We start from the raw sequence: 15,004 nt of genomic DNA, 5'->3' as shown, positions 1-15,004 counted from the left end.
CCTCATGTGATTTACCGTTTTCATTAATTCACAATCAACTGCCCAATCATTCATGGTTTCATCCGTTTCATCTTATTAATAGGATGTGTTTCAGCATCAGAGGTTTTTTCAATAGGAAGGAAATTGACATAACTACTGTTCAAGGATTAGAGTAAATTGATTGAAGATTAATACAAATCTAGAAATTTCTTTCTTGTAAATTGAAGTACAATTTATTTAATCCAATAATCGATTCTTTGAATAAATTTTACAAGATTCATCTTCTGTCGATTGTGAAGATAAATTAGCATAGATGACATTAGATATAATAACAAGACAATTTATCTGAATATTGACAATAGACGAAAGTCTCACAAAGAGTAACATTATCTTGAGCACAAGTACGATAACAATCACCAAGATTGGAAACATCTTTCGCCAATATAACATCACCATTGGAATCAATCAATTTCCTTTCAATAGTAGTAACCAATATGAAAGAGTCTCTGTTATGATTTAACTCATAAGTTACATCGACGACGTTTGTAGATTTGTAATAATAGACGGTGAATATAATCATACTAATTCGCCTTTCATTTCATCTTGTGATTTCTTTTTGTAGGGACACATCAGGAATCACGTATATAGAACAAAAATCACTTCGTTGGTACAATTAATAGAAGCCATTGTGGATGCCGCTTCGACCATCACACCCGAAATGAGGAGAGAAACAATTAGAGCGACAATTAGAAGACTCGGATTCGTAAGGATTACAAATGGCGAAGAATCAATTAATGTCTACATGTAATTCACATTTCATTTTGTTCCACAAATTAATCACATTTTTTCAATTTACTACAATAATGAATTAAACTTGTCAAAAATTTACAATATACAATGTATTTTGATATTTGATAATATAAAAATGAGAATGTTTTTTTATCGAAATCAACAGTTATTGTTTTCGACTTTCGGTTAAGAGTTTGACTCGGTTCGAAATAATTAGTGTTAGTAATTAATATTGAAGAAGAGACAATCAAAGCTGATTGATATGGAAATACGTTTGAAGGTTTCAAGATTAATTGCTTAATCTCGTTCGATTGGATGTCGATGGGAAACACCATTGTTAACGAATAGAGAATCAGAGATTTTTCTCAAACTGTTAAAATCAGCTAATTTCTCGCTGGTTCGACAAGCGGCAAGATTGGCTTGGACTCGCGTTGATCCTTCGTTACAAATCACTTTGACCATGTTGACCTCGTGTTGAGCTGAAGGGAAATTTTTCTGAATCGATCGAGTGGCTCGTGAAAGTGTTACAATCATGGAGTAAATGTCAATCGCTGAATCGACCAATCGGTTGAGGATAAATTGTTCATGGATAATTTTCTTATTATATTTGATTAGTAAATGTTCAACGGTGGCACCAAAATTGGTCACGGCTTTGGAGACTTGAGACGCTGAAGGTGCTAATTCGGGAGAGACAAATTCAGCAAGTGATGGACCTGAAGCAAGACCAACGGCTCTGAAAACTCGTTTGGTTGATTCATCGAAAATCATTCCCAAATTGGCAACTGGATTTCTCATTGCTTTTTGTAATTCTTTCAAATGGAAACCAGCACTTTGGATTCCAGTTAAAGCGACAAACAAACGGAGAATATCATTTGTACCTTCGAAAATTCTGAAAATTCTAAGATCTCTCATTATCTTTTCGACTCCAGCATCCCTCATATAACCCATTCCACCGAGAATCTGAATTGTCTCATCGCAAACAAACCAGGCCGCTTCCGAGGCGAAAACTTTAGAAATTGCCGCTTCCAATTGGAACTCAGTTGATCCTTTGTCCATATTACCGGCCACCATATAAGTCATAGATTCGGTTATGTAATGAGCGATGGCCATTCGAGCAATTTTTTCCTGGATGGTTCCGAAGGTGGAAATTTTGTCACCAAATTGAACACGATTGTTGGCGAAATCTGTTGCTTTAGAGATACAGAATTTCATTGTTCCACTGAGTAAAGCTCCAATTCCAAACCTTCCACTATTCAAGACATTCATTGCTACCTTGAAACCTTCGCCAACTTCACCAAGAACATTTTCCACGGGAATTTTAACATTCTCAAAGTAAACGTCAGAGGTATGCGAGGCTTTGATTCCCATTTTTTGCTCAGGAGGCCCTGATGAAACACCACCGAAAGCTCGTTCAACAATGAAAGCGGTCACTTTTTCCTTTTCCTCTCCACTTGATGTAACTACTGGAGTTTTAGCGAAAACGGTGAAAACATCAGCGAAACCATTGGATATCCAAATTTTAGTTCCATTAAGAATATAATGAGATTTATCGGGAGATAAAACTGCTCGAGATTGGATAGAACCAGCATCCGATCCCGAACTTGGTTCAGTTAAAGCAAAAGCGGCCAATTTACGTCCAGTCGCTAGATCGGGAAGATATTTACTCTTTTGAGCTTCATTTCCATACAATAAAATGCCTTTGAATCCAATTGACTGATGAGCCCCCAAGGTAACCGCAAGACCTAAATCACTTGCACCCATGATCTCAGCGAGAACAGCGTATTGAGTGGTATTCATACCAGCACCTTCATATTGAGGAGGAATCATAATCCCAAGTAAGCCCATTTCGGCGAGGGTTTTCATCACTTTCTCATCCGCTGCTCCTTTCAATTCAGCGGTTAAGGCATCATGTTCAGAGAAAAGCTTATCACTGGGTTCACGAATCATCGCAAGAGTTTCCAATTGATCTTCCGTTAAAACATCAGGATAAGGAAACACTTGATTCACTTTGAACTGACCAGAAAACATACTCGTCACGAAAGAATTGGTTTCGGGAGGCTTTTCCTTTTCCTTTTCCTTTTCCAACTCTTCTCGTCTCTCCTCCATTCGTTGAGCCTGAGTGGCCACAAGTCGTTGTAATGAGGATCGTGGATGCAAAGTGAGAGGTAAACATCGGGCTCCATTGAAAGCACCACAGTTTCGAACCAACTTAGCCAATATTAACGAGGACATAATGAAAAAAATACTGGACCAAAAAACGTAAACAAAGAAAATAAAAAAAACCAGAAAAATGAGTTAACACTATAAATGCAAACAGAAGACAAAATTCAGGACCGTGGCAAAAGAAAAAACACAGAAAGAAGCAAAAAAGGGCCTCAGGACACTTTTATTCTGAGTTTTCGGCGAAATATTGACAATAATAACACTTAAACAAAACAATAATCACCAAAATTTCAAGACAATTCAATTTTTCTGATTTTTGATGCGCGAAGTTTGAACGTCAATTTATGAATAATTTTTTTTCCAATTCTAACTGAAAATTTTATTTTTCTCATCGATAATTTGACCACATATACTGACCTGAGTTCACCTTCAAATCGTAAAAATTAAATACAAGTAAAAAGAATTAAATTTAAAAAGTGTTTTTGTCTTCTTTGGCCTTTTACCACGGTCCCAAAATTTAGGTCAACTTACATTTGAATGTAAACAAAACCAAAAGTAGAAAAAGATTAGATGATCGATTGAATTAAATTGTCACAGTGAAAAAATTTGATTAAAAGAAAGTTGATTTAGCAAAGTCTAGAAAAAGATAAAAGGAAATGATTGAAACAAAATGTAAGAAAATAACATGAAAATGTCAATAAACAATATCGATAGAAATAAAAACAAAGTCTCATTGAAATGATGATAAATGAAGAAAATCTGATTAAATAATTACCCTGTTGATCAGTGATCAAAGATCCTGATGAGGAAACAATTAACAGAAAGTAAAAACTGAAATAAAACCAAAGATAATTAATCAGATGAAAAGAGATGAACAAGAAATCAAATGTTATCACACTGAAGGTAAATGAACTTAATTTAATGAAGAGCTCGACCTGCCACCAATAGTTAACTTGAGGTTTTCGCAGTTATCTAATTATAATAGTTAAATGTTGACCAACAAAATCAATATAAAAGGTCATCAAATGATTAGGGAAAAAACTGGAAATCAAACGGAATCAAATCTAAGAGCAAAAGTTGTTTGCATTCATTTTCTTGTTGACTTGAATTAACGGTCGATTGGATTAGATGAACTAATTTAGATTACACATTTAGAAGATTTACTTTTAGTAATCGTGAGATTAAAGCTTATTGTTTGTTCAAACTTCACAATGAGACCAATTTGTAAACAATTAAATGCTGATACAATCTAATTATCTCAAGTTTTTACCAATCAACCGATTTTTTCCCCAGTGATGATGATAAACACCTGATTTTTTAAATTAACTAACGGATGAGTTTTATGATAAATGATCGTAATCATTGTTCCCGATAATTTCAAGGTTCGAGATAATTAAGGGTGTTATTACATTGTCATCAGTTATTATATCCATTTGATAATATGATAGATTGTCAAGATAACTCGTTGGTTCAATTTGTTACATTATTCTTAACAATTATGTTTTATGTAATTATTTCTTCATACGAATTTCGTGTAACATTCACTTTGTAAGCATTGGAAGATTGTAAATACAAATGTACCATTTGAAGTTAGTTCCATAAATACAATTGAATCGAATAATTGTTTTCTGTTTAATCCATTTGTCTCGAAAAATGGAATGAATTGATTTCTCGTTCCGACGAAGATGATGAAACAAACTTTTGAGTGATAATTTCCTTTAGTTTTCCATTGATGAGCATTGGAAAATAAATCCAAGCAAAAGTCCAACGGTAACGAACAACATGATTATACCAAAAACAGCTACTCTACTTGTTCCTCCGCCGCTAACTCGATCACTCAAATAATTATTTCCTCTATTAGCTGAGTTTTTGTATTCATAATTCTTACAAACTCCTGAATCAATTGGATTAGCTGATTTATCGTTGACTGAATATTTTGATAAGCTACATGAACTTATTTCACCATTTTGAGAACAATAATTAAATGATACACAAGATTCGTTAGTATTTGTCAAACTGTAACAAAGAGCAGCACATTTATCCAAATTCAGATCAATTTCAATGTGAAAAACTTGAGAAACAATTTTCCGTCCAGTTGATATAAATTGTTGAGAAACTTTCGCTGTAATTATTAAGAAATGTAATTATTATACTATTAAATGAACCATAATACTTACGAATATAAATATCACAGTCCCAACTTTTCTGTGTTTCCAAATCAGTATAATATCCACTCAAAGTACAAGAACCACCACATTGTTGGAATGAGAAACATTCATCAGATGAACTACACATTGAAGCACAATTATCGAGCGGAACATCTATATCAATGCTAGGCCACTGTTTAAATTCTCTCGAAGATATTTTGATGTAATCCAATAATCGATTCTTTGAATAGATTTTACAAGATTCATCTTCTGTCGATTGTAAAGATAAATTAGCATAGATTATATTTGATGTATAACAAGTCAATTTATCTGGATATTGACAATAGACAAAAGTCTCACAAAGAGTAACATTATCATGAGCACAAGTACGATAACAATCACCAAGATTGGAAACATCTTTGGCTAATAAAACATTGGAATCAATCAATTTCCTATTAATAGTGGCAACCAATATGAAAGAGTCTCTGTTTTGGTCTAACTCATTAGTTACATCGACGACTTTTGTTGATTTGTAATAGATAAACCATCATCAGTCATATAGATTGCTAATGATAGACGGCGAATATAATCTTCCATTTTATCAAGATGAATTTCCTTTCTAAATTGAGAGTAACTATTGATTGGATAATATACATCGCAAATTGTACCAGCATCCATTTTGACAATTTTCTCTGCAGATTGAATCCTACCACAAATGCTTGGCCTTGTGTAATCAGCATTGCAAAACACAATCGCCCTTTGAAACAGTTACATTGTTATTAGAAAAATTCATATAATAGTTTCTCTATGAATACTTACTCTTGGTCATAATAGAATTCACCTTGCTTGAGAAGACAATCTCTAACTGATTCTGCAGTAATCCGATCTAAGTTTAAAAGAGCTTCCTGAGACAATCTCATCCTTTCTTTTTGTATACTATCTGTTGACCAAAAGAAACGAGCAACTTTATAACAGTTTATATTCAATTATCGGTTTAGACTCACCTTCAATATTAGGAATTTTCAAAAAGGTCACTAATGCTTTGATATTTTGACCTTCAAAAACCAAGTCAATATTGGCTATTCTTGCAGGAGAAATATTTTGTCTCACTAAAATATCCTTGAGATTTTCGAGAAATTTATTATAATGTTTTTCTGCATACTTTACGCAGTTTAATTCAATGTATTGATTGTCTTTACAACTGAAATAAATTGCCAAAGTCTTTCTCCCGGTAGAATCCTGGTAACAATCACTGAAACGTAATGATAACTCAGTTTCATAATTTCGACCTGATTCTACTTCTTCTAATCCATAATAATCTTTCGTTTTTGTTTCGATCAATTCAAAAGTATCCTGAACATTGAAAGATAAATATTATTAGTTAGTTTATTTAGTCGTTTTGTCTCTTTTCACTTACGTTGTTTACTTTTTTATAATTGTTAGTCGTAGTTCTCACTAGAATGAAATCTTTGAATAACTTTGCATCAGCCTGTTGATAATTCGAAATTTTGAAAGTTAAAAGTTAATCGTAAAATGGACAATTTTCATGTTTACTTACTGACGAAACAAAATAATGACTAGTAACGAATTTATCATATTTTTCTCCCTCGAATGCGTAATTGTAATCAACTCTTTCCCAAACATAAGTTTCGTATCCTGGTCTCTTTTTGTATTCAATATGAAAAGAGTTGAAATTATTCAATTTTAGTAGGGAATTGTTGGTGGATGATATTGAAACTTACGATAAAATATTTACCAAGGTATGAGTACTTAAATGTATCTCGATAATTGAGGAAGCCATACGAAGTAAATGTTCCATATTTACTTATTCCTGGACTATTTGGTCCAATACTGGAGACCGAACAACGACCTTTTTTCAATGAGACGTAAACAGTTCCCAAGTTATAATCGTAAAGAGATTCTGTTAAAATCCCTTGTTCTATTGTTTTCAAACTTGTGGTTAGATCTTTACTGTTAACAAACATCTTAGAATATACAGAAAACAAATTATTAATATTTTTGAAATGATTTAAATCTAAACAAAGTGTTGTAATAATCTTTCAACTAATAGAAATATTACTTTACCTCACTCAAAAAGCTTGATTTTTTGGGTCCATCAACAGTAGTTCTTGCAATGAAATGATAATTTGATTTTGACATTTCTGGTATCATAAGCCAGTCATGAGATTCTGATGTTATGAGGTTCAAGGGACAACCGATTCCTGGTGTAACCTGAAGATGATAAATTATCTTAATAATAGTAAAATGTTTGATAAAAATGTCTTATATTCTTCTTACTGTAACTGTTTTACCAAACTCTTCCTCTGATTCTTCCAATGAGTAAATATCCAAATAAAACTTTTCTCTATTAGCTATAAGTCCAAACGACGAATCCAAGCCACTTAACTGTAATCGACTTGCTTGTAATATGTCAGGTGAGTCTAAATAAGCTTTTCAGAGAAATGGTGATGAGCTACAATTAACAAAAAAAATCTTCTTTTCTTGAATAATCAACTCACTTTTGTAATAATAAGTAATATCAAGATTTTTATTGAATGTTGTCTTTGCAGAATGGACCGGGAATCCTCTCAAAATTGTGCTTTCATCTTTTTCCTATTAAAGTTATACCATAACAGCAATTAAACTCTAATAAAGCTATGAGAATATTCCCAATATTTACCCAGATAAAACTTTTTCCATTGATCCTGAACAGAATCGAAGGTCCCGTCAACAGTACATGATTGAGAAGAGGATTTTTCGAATCGATATTTAATAAAATGTTGTCCCATTTCTTCTTAAAAGTAAATTTACTACACTGTTGGTCTGTTGATACGAAAAGATTATAAGAATACAAATCCACTTAATCACTTAAACCATACTCACTTTGAATAACTAATCTATCGTTTTCGAATTCACTGGAATAAAAAATATCCATTGTATCATCTCCAGAAGATATTGTAATTTTACCGCGAACAACTTCACTTGAATGAACGTACTCTCGAATATCGTAAACTTCATTATTTGACTAAATTGTATATTCAATTAATTAACTATTCAACAAGAAAATGAAGATTCACTTACCGAGATTAACTTTGCTGTTATTATCCAATTACCTCTGTCGACTGTCCAGGGTAGATCATGAAGAGACTCTAAGATAATTAAAGGTTGATGTTTGTGGATATTGATTAATTGAGATGGATTGTGATTTTTAATTAATCGTCGAATCTTACCAGTAGATATTTGGAGTATGTAAAAGTTTGAAAGAAATATTAAAGCTAAGAGATTCACAATCATTTTACAAAATCAATGAATAACTAAATTAAAGGAATTGAAAAGAGAAAGATAGAATGAATTTTATTATAATATAAATTTATGGTAATTAACTGATCATTAATAAAATTATTTGTATTAACTAAACGTGAGGCTCACTAAAAGTTATTGTCATCTATTAGAAATGGCTCCCTTTTTTAGATTAGTTTAATCTTATCTAATTAAACCTAAATTGAATATATAACAAATGAACCAAAATTATATTTAGAAAAGTTTTAGTTTGAAATTTAAATGAACCGAAAATGCATATGGAACTTTTTTTCAGAGTTCAATTTGTTACCTTACAGTCGTGAAAAATGAGTTTCGAATGGTATTTAACAATTCCCTCAGGTGATGACTGATTAAACAATCAAATCTTTCAAGACAATTTTAATCAATAAAGGTAAATCTGCTGCAGGATGTTGCGTTCAAAAAGTATAACTTATCTCACCTAAAATTGTGATAAGAAGATGACAATTTAATTCAATTGTACACATTTCTCATTTTCCTATCACAATTTTAGGTGCGATAAGTTATACTTTTTGCACGCAACACCGTTTAGATGTATTGATTTTAATCAATTGTATTAATAGTGAGATTAAAGCTTATTGTTTGTGGTTCAAACTTTACAATGAGACCAATTTGTAAACAATTAAATGATGATACAATCTAATTATCTCAAGCTTTTACCAATCAACCGAATTTTTTCCCCAGTGATTATGATAAACACTTGATTTTTTAAATTGACTAACGGATGAGTTTATGATATATAATCGTGATTATTAATCCCGATAATTTCAAGGTTCGAGATAATTAAGGGTGTTATTACATTGTCATCATTTATTGTATCCATTTGATAGATTGTCAAGATAAATCGTTGGTTCAATTTGTTACATTATTGAACATTTAGGTTTCATGTAATCATTTCTTCATACGAGTACAACGTGTTGAAGTTTTCAGGATAATTTTTTCACAAAATTTACTAATTGTTTCATCTTTAGTTTAAATTTTTCTTGGTTAAACCATCAATTCAACATGTAGATTAACTAATTGTAGTAGATTAAATTGTCATACTGTATATATCATAGTGTTATCCTGTCCACTCGTCGTTTTATCACATCAAGAAGGTGAGTGTTTAGAAAAGACAATAATCTAAATTGTAAACCTAATCTCCCATAATGATTGTATTGTTTTTCTTCAGCTCCAAAAGCTCATCTTGACCAGATTCTTTATTTTCGACAAAGCAATCCATCTCCCGCCAAGTGGCATTATCGCCTTCGTTCAAATGTAGATCAAGATTTTTTATTATGGTTTTATATCCAACCAAAAGAATTGAGTATCCTAAAGGATAGAGCCAATTGTCGCAAATGAGACAAATATCAAAAGTAGAGATGAATGGAACATCACCAGAATTGAAGGCTTTCACAATGATTGAATATTTGGACCCTAAGAGCAGAAATGACAAGAAATGTTCACGATGAGAAGCATTTTATTGGATCATTGATAACTGCGGTAACGCACATCATTGCATTAGGATTCCTAAGTGGAGCTGTTTGGATTCATATCGAAATATTGGATAGAAGAATTCGAGCACCAATGAGCTTTTATGATACAACACCCATGGGAAGGATTTACAAAAGATATTGATAATGCTGATACAACGATTACGTTGAACTTTCGAAGTTTTTTCAACCATTCTTGGAGTCTTGGCATCTCAATTGTTGGTATTTGCACTCAGATTATTTATCTAGCAGTTAGGAATAGTTATTGGAACATTTTATTGCTTAGTTCAAGTGAAGAATTTTCTTTATTTTGCCGACAATATTACATGAAGTATGTTGGTGTGATATTCCTCACCATAGAAAGTATATTGATCTACATTACGTCTTGAATCGTCAGTTAATTGGCCTAAGCTCAATTTTTGTGAATTGGCGGATGCTAATTTTTTTCTACAGCCGAAAAATAATAAAGTGTCCTGTTCTAGTTATCAATAGTTATTCATTATTTTATTATACATTTATCTCGAAAATGGATCCTAATAGAAAATTTAAAAAATTTCGTGTAACATTCACTTTGTAAGCATTGGAAGATTGTGAATACAAATGTACTATTTGAATTTATTAATAGTTCCATGAATACAATTTGAATGGGATAGTTGTTTTCTGTTTAATCCCTTTGTCTCGAAAAATGGAATGAATTGATTTCTCGTTCCGACGAAGATGATGAAACAAACTTTTCAGTGACAATTTCCTTTAGTTTTCCATTGATAAGCATTGGGAAAATAAATCCAAGCAAAAGTCCAACGGTAATGAACAATATGATTATACCAAAAGCAGCCCCTCCACTTGTTCCTCTGACGCTAACCCGATCATTCAAATAATTGTTTCCTCTATTAGCTGGGTTTTTGTATTCATAATTCTTACAAACTCCTGAATCAACTAAATTTGCTGATTTATCGTTGGTTGAATATTTTGATAAGTTACATGAACTTATTTCACCATTTTGAGAACAATAATTGAATGATACACAAGGTTCGTTGGTGTTTGTCCAACTGTGACAAAGAGCAGCACATTGATCTAAATTTAGGTTAACTTCAGTGTGAAAAACTTCAGAGACGAGCTTACGTCCAGTTGATGTGAATTGTTGAGAGACTTCCGCTGTAATTATTAAGAAATGCAATTATTATACTATTGAAATGAACCATAATACTCACGAATATAAATATCACAATCACCACTTTTCTGGGATATCGAATCGGTATAATAGCCATTCAAAGTACAAGAACCACCACATTGTTGGAATGAGAAACATTCATCAGATGAACTGCATATTGAAGCACAATCACCAATTGGAGCATCAATAGCAATGCTAGACGATTGTTTAAACTCTCTCGAAGATATTTTGATGTAATCCAATAATCGATTCTTTGAGTAGATTATACAAGATTCATCTTCTGTAGTTCGTTTGTATAAATTAGCAAAGATAACATTAGATGTATAACAAGACAATTTATCTGGATATTGACAATAGACGAAAGTCTCACAAAGAGTAACATTATCTTGAGCACAAGTACGATAACAATCAGCAAGATTGGAAACATCTTTGGCTAATAAAACATTGGAATCAATCAATTTCCTATTAATAGTGGCAACCAAGATGAAAGAGTCTTTGTTTTTGTCTAACTCATTAGTGACATCGACGACTTTTGTCGATTTGTAATAGATGAAACCATCATCAGTCATATAGATTGCTAATGATCGACGGCGAATATAATCTTCCATTTTATCAAGATGAATTTCGTTTCTAAATTGAGAGTAACTTTTGACTGGATAATATACATCGCAAATTGTACCAGCATCCATTTTGACGATTTTCTCTGAAGATTGAATCCTACCACAAATGCTTGGCCTTGTGTAATCAGCATAGCAAAACACAATCGCCCTTTGAAACAGTTACATTGTTATTAGAAAAATTCATATAATAGTTTCTCTATGAATACTTACTCTTGGTCATAATAGAATTCAACTTGTTTGTAAAGACAATCTCCAGCCGATTCTGCAGGAATCCGATCTAAGCTTGAAAGAGCTTCCTGAGACAATTTCATTCTCTCTTTTTGTAAACTGTCTGATGATGCAAAAGAAACGACGAACTTTATTTATCAGTTTATATTCAATTATCGGTTTGCACTCACCTTCAATATTAGGGATTTTCAAAAAGGTCACTAATGCTTTGATATTTTGACCTTCAAAAACCAAGTCAATATTGGCTATTCTTGCAGGAGAAATATTTTGACTCAACAAAGTATCCTTGAGATTTTCGAGAAATTTATTATAATGTTTTTCTGCATACTTTACACAGTCCAATTCATTGTATTGATCTTTACAAGTGAAATAAATTGCCAAAGTCTTTCTCTCGGTAGAGTCCTGGTAACAATCACTGAAACGTAATGATAGTTCAGTCTCATAATCTCGACCTGATTCTACTTCTTCTAATCCATAATAATCTTTTGTTTTTGTTTCGATCCATTTAAAAGTATCCTGAACATTGAGAGAAAAATATTATTAGTTAGTTGATTTAGTTAATTGGTTTCTCTTTACTTACGTTGTTTACTTTTTTATAATTGTTAGTCGTAGTTCTCACTAGAATGAAATCTTTGAATAACTTTGCATCAGCCTGTTGATAATTCGAAATTTTGAAAGTTAAAAGTTAATCGTAAAATGGATGAAAAGTTAATCGTAAAATGGACAATTTTCATGTTTACTTACTGACGAAACAAAATAATGACTAGTAACGAATTTATCATATTTTTCTCCCTCGAATGCGTAATTGTAATCAGTTCTTTCCCAAACATAAGTTTCGTATCCTGGTCTCTTTTGTATTCAATATGAAAAGAGTTGAAATTATTCAATTTTAGTAGGGAATTGTTGGTGGATGATATTGAAACTTACGATAAAATATTTACCAAGGTATGAGTACTTAAATGTATCTCGATAATTCTTCATAATTGAGGAATCCATCTGAACCAAATGTTTTATATTTACTTATTCCTGGACTATTTGGTCCAACACTAGAGACCAAACAACGACCTTTTTTCAATGAGACATAAACAGTTCCCAAGTTATAATCGTAAAGAGATTCTGTTAAAATCCCTTGTTCTACTGTTTTCAAACTTGTGGTTAGATCTTTACTGTTAACAAACATCTTAGAATATACAGAAAACAAATTATTAATAAATATTAATTTCGAAATGATTTAAATCTAAACAAAGTGTTGTAATAATCTTTCAGCTAATAGAAATATTACTTTACCTCACTCAAAGTGCTTGATTTTTTGGGTCCATCAACAGTAGTTCTTGCAATGAAATGATAATTTGATTTTGACATTTCTGGTATCATAAGCCAGTCATGAGATTCTGATGTTATGAGGTTCAAGGGACAACCGATTCCTGGTGTAACCTGAAGATGATAAATTATCTTAATAATAGTAAAATGTTTGATAAAAATGTCTTGTATTCTTCTTACTGTAACTGTTTTACCAAACTCTTCCTCTGATTCTTCCAATGAGTAAATATCCAAATAAAACTTTTCTCTATTAGCTATAAGTCCAAACGACGAATCCAAGCCACTTAACTGTAATCGACTTGCTTGTAATATGTCAGGTAAGTCTAAATAAGCTTTGGAAAGAATTGGTAATAAGCTAAAATCATCTTCTTTTCTTGAATAATCAACTCACTTTTGTAATAATAAGTAATATTAAGATTTTTATTGAACGTTGTCTTTGCAGAATGGACTGGGAATCCTCTCATAGTGGTACTTTCATATTTTTCCTATTAAAGTTAGATCAAAACAGCAAATAAACTCTAATAAAGCTATGAGAATATTCCCAATATTTACCCAGATAAAACTTTTTCCATTGATCCTGAACAGAATCGAAGGTCCCGTCAACAATACTCACTTTGAATAACTAATCTATCGTTTTCAAATTCACTGGAATAAAAAATATCCAACTTATCATCTCCAGAAGATATTGTAATTTTACCACGAACAACTTCACTTGAATGAACGTACTCTCGAATATCGTAAACTTCATTATTTGACTAAATTGTACATTCAATTAATTAACTATTCAACTATTAAACAAGAAAATGAAGATTCACTTACCGAGATCAACTTTGCTGTTATTATCCAATTACCTTTGTCGACTGTCCAAGGGAGATCATGAAGAGACTCTAAGACAATTAAAGGTTGATGTTTGTGGATATTGATTAATTGAGATGGATTGTTATTTTTAATTAATCGTCGAAACTCACCAGTAGATATTTGGAGTATGTAAAGGTTTATTAGAAATATTAAGGCTAAGAAATTCACAATCATTTTACAAAATCAATGAATAACTAAATTAAAGGAATTAAAGAGAGAGATAGAATAAATTTTATTATAATATAAATTTATGGTAATTAACTGATCATTAATAAAATTATTTGTATTAACTAAACGTGAGGCTCACTAAAAGTTATTGTCATCTATTAGAAATGGCTCCCTTTTTTAGATTAGTTATATCTTATCTAATTAAACCTGAATTGAATATGTAACAAATGAACCAACATTACACAGTCGGAGAAAATGAGTTTGACGGTGATTTTATATCATTTGCGCAGGTATCACAAGGGAACAGTGATAATCAATTCATGTTTATCAATTACGATTTAGTATTTTAATGGATAACCATCGTTGCTAATTACACCTTCAACCCTGTCAGGCATTGAATCGAATAGCAATTTACAAAAATTAGAATTTAACTGTTTAGTTGATCACCAATTGATAATCAATGTTTTCATTTCTTCCGTTGTTGTTGCTCATTCATTTGAATTAAGTAAATCCTTTTTCATTAGTCCCCAAACGTTTTCTATTGGATTCAAGTCCGGGGAGTAAGGGGCTAATGTTAATAGTTCACAATTAACGTTGTGAGGTGAACCTTCACTATTAAACCATTGAAAAAACTCAGGTATTATTCTGGCTTTATGTTAATTAACTGATCATAAATAATTGTATTACCTTACAGTCGTGAAAAATGTTATACTTTTTGCACGCAACACCGTTTAGATGTATTGATTTTGA

At 31.7% G+C, this 15,004-nt stretch overlaps 3 protein-coding genes and 1 long non-coding RNA gene across 6 annotated transcripts; 1 reads left to right on the top strand and 3 right to left on the bottom strand.

Moving 5' to 3' along the window:
• Window positions 1-887: 887 nt before the first annotated feature.
• LOC128390321 (very long-chain specific acyl-CoA dehydrogenase, mitochondrial-like) lies at window positions 888-3,563 on the bottom strand. The gene is made up of 2 exons (XM_053350024.1): window positions 3,463-3,563; window positions 888-3,013 (listed from the first exon to the last, which is right to left on the bottom strand). Exon 2 carries the CDS (start codon window positions 2,998-3,000, stop codon window positions 1,066-1,068), a length of 1,935 nt encoding a protein of 644 aa, XP_053205999.1. The 5' UTR covers window positions 3,001-3,013; window positions 3,463-3,563; the 3' UTR covers window positions 888-1,065.
• Window positions 3,564-4,236: 673 nt separating this feature from the next.
• Window positions 4,237-14,372, bottom strand: LOC128390319 (uncharacterized). Of its 3 annotated transcripts, none has more exons than XM_053350023.1 (14): window positions 14,197-14,372; window positions 14,048-14,115; window positions 13,842-13,983; window positions 7,759-7,901; window positions 7,598-7,691; window positions 7,377-7,528; window positions 7,164-7,310; window positions 6,821-7,063; window positions 6,637-6,741; window positions 6,496-6,567; window positions 6,083-6,431; window positions 5,898-6,018; window positions 5,109-5,835; window positions 4,237-5,053 (listed from the first exon to the last, which is right to left on the bottom strand). In XM_053350023.1, exons 1-13 carry the CDS (start codon window positions 14,258-14,260, stop codon window positions 5,586-5,588), a joined length of 1,950 nt encoding a protein of 649 aa, XP_053205998.1. In that variant the 5' UTR covers window positions 14,261-14,372; the 3' UTR covers window positions 4,237-5,053; window positions 5,109-5,585. The 3 variants fall into 3 exon arrangements, with proteins under 3 accessions (XP_053205998.1, XP_053205996.1, XP_053205997.1); XM_053350021.1 differs by lacking the exons at window positions 13,842-13,983; window positions 14,048-14,115 and adding exons at window positions 7,962-8,103; window positions 8,160-8,227 and having other exon boundaries at window positions 14,197-14,371; XM_053350022.1 differs by lacking the exons at window positions 13,842-13,983; window positions 14,048-14,115; window positions 14,197-14,372 and adding exons at window positions 7,962-8,103; window positions 8,160-8,227; window positions 8,309-8,411.
• LOC128390363 (uncharacterized) lies at window positions 9,257-10,374 on the top strand. The gene is made up of 2 exons (XR_008325603.1): window positions 9,257-9,514; window positions 9,589-10,374. It is a non-coding gene; the product is annotated as an uncharacterized LOC128390363 (long non-coding RNA).
• On the bottom strand, window positions 10,505-13,713 carry LOC128390322 (uncharacterized). The gene is made up of 10 exons (XM_053350026.1): window positions 13,620-13,713; window positions 13,409-13,560; window positions 13,196-13,342; window positions 12,836-13,088; window positions 12,653-12,757; window positions 12,489-12,560; window positions 12,079-12,424; window positions 11,891-12,011; window positions 11,101-11,828; window positions 10,505-11,044 (listed from the first exon to the last, which is right to left on the bottom strand). The coding sequence occupies exons 4-10, from the start codon at window positions 12,902-12,904 to the stop codon at window positions 10,554-10,556; spliced, it is 1,932 nt and encodes a 643-aa protein (XP_053206001.1). The 5' UTR covers window positions 12,905-13,088; window positions 13,196-13,342; window positions 13,409-13,560; window positions 13,620-13,713; the 3' UTR covers window positions 10,505-10,553.
• Window positions 14,373-15,004: the final 632 nt, after the last annotated feature.

Source organism: Panonychus citri, unplaced genomic scaffold (assembly GCF_014898815.1).
Source record: "Panonychus citri isolate SS breed McGregor unplaced genomic scaffold, ASM1489881v1 Contig00118, whole genome shotgun sequence".
Lineage (NCBI taxonomy): Eukaryota > Metazoa > Arthropoda > Arachnida > Trombidiformes > Tetranychidae > Panonychus > Panonychus citri.
Note: the sequence above shows the minus strand (reverse complement) of the source record. Positions and strands in the feature narration are given on the sequence as shown.

Excerpts from the sequence above, each read along its gene's own strand:
- LOC128390321 (XM_053350024.1), bottom strand. The coding sequence starts at position 3,000 with ATGTCCTCGTTAATATTGGCTAAGTTGGTTCGAAACTGTGGTGCTTTC.
- LOC128390322 (XM_053350026.1), bottom strand. The coding sequence starts at position 12,904 with ATGGATTCCTCAATTATGAAGAATTATCGAGATACATTTAAGTACTCA. Across the intron at positions 12,012-12,078 it reads GAAAATCCCTAATATTGAAG|ACAGTTTACAAAAAGAGAGA; the intron begins GTGAGTGCAAAC and ends TTGCATCATCAG. Across the intron at positions 11,829-11,890 it reads GAATTCTATTATGACCAAGA|GGCGATTGTGTTTTGCTATG; the intron begins GTAAGTATTCAT and ends ACTGTTTCAAAG.
- LOC128390319 (XM_053350023.1), bottom strand. The coding sequence starts at position 14,260 with ATGATTGTGAATTTCTTAGCCTTAATATTTCTAATAAACCTTTACATA. Across the intron at positions 13,984-14,047 it reads TAACAGCAAAGTTGATCTCG|TCAAATAATGAAGTTTACGA; the intron begins GTAAGTGAATCT and ends TGTACAATTTAG. Across the intron at positions 6,568-6,636 it reads GTCATTATTTTGTTTCGTCA|GCTGATGCAAAGTTATTCAA; the intron begins GTAAGTAAACAT and ends AATTATCAACAG.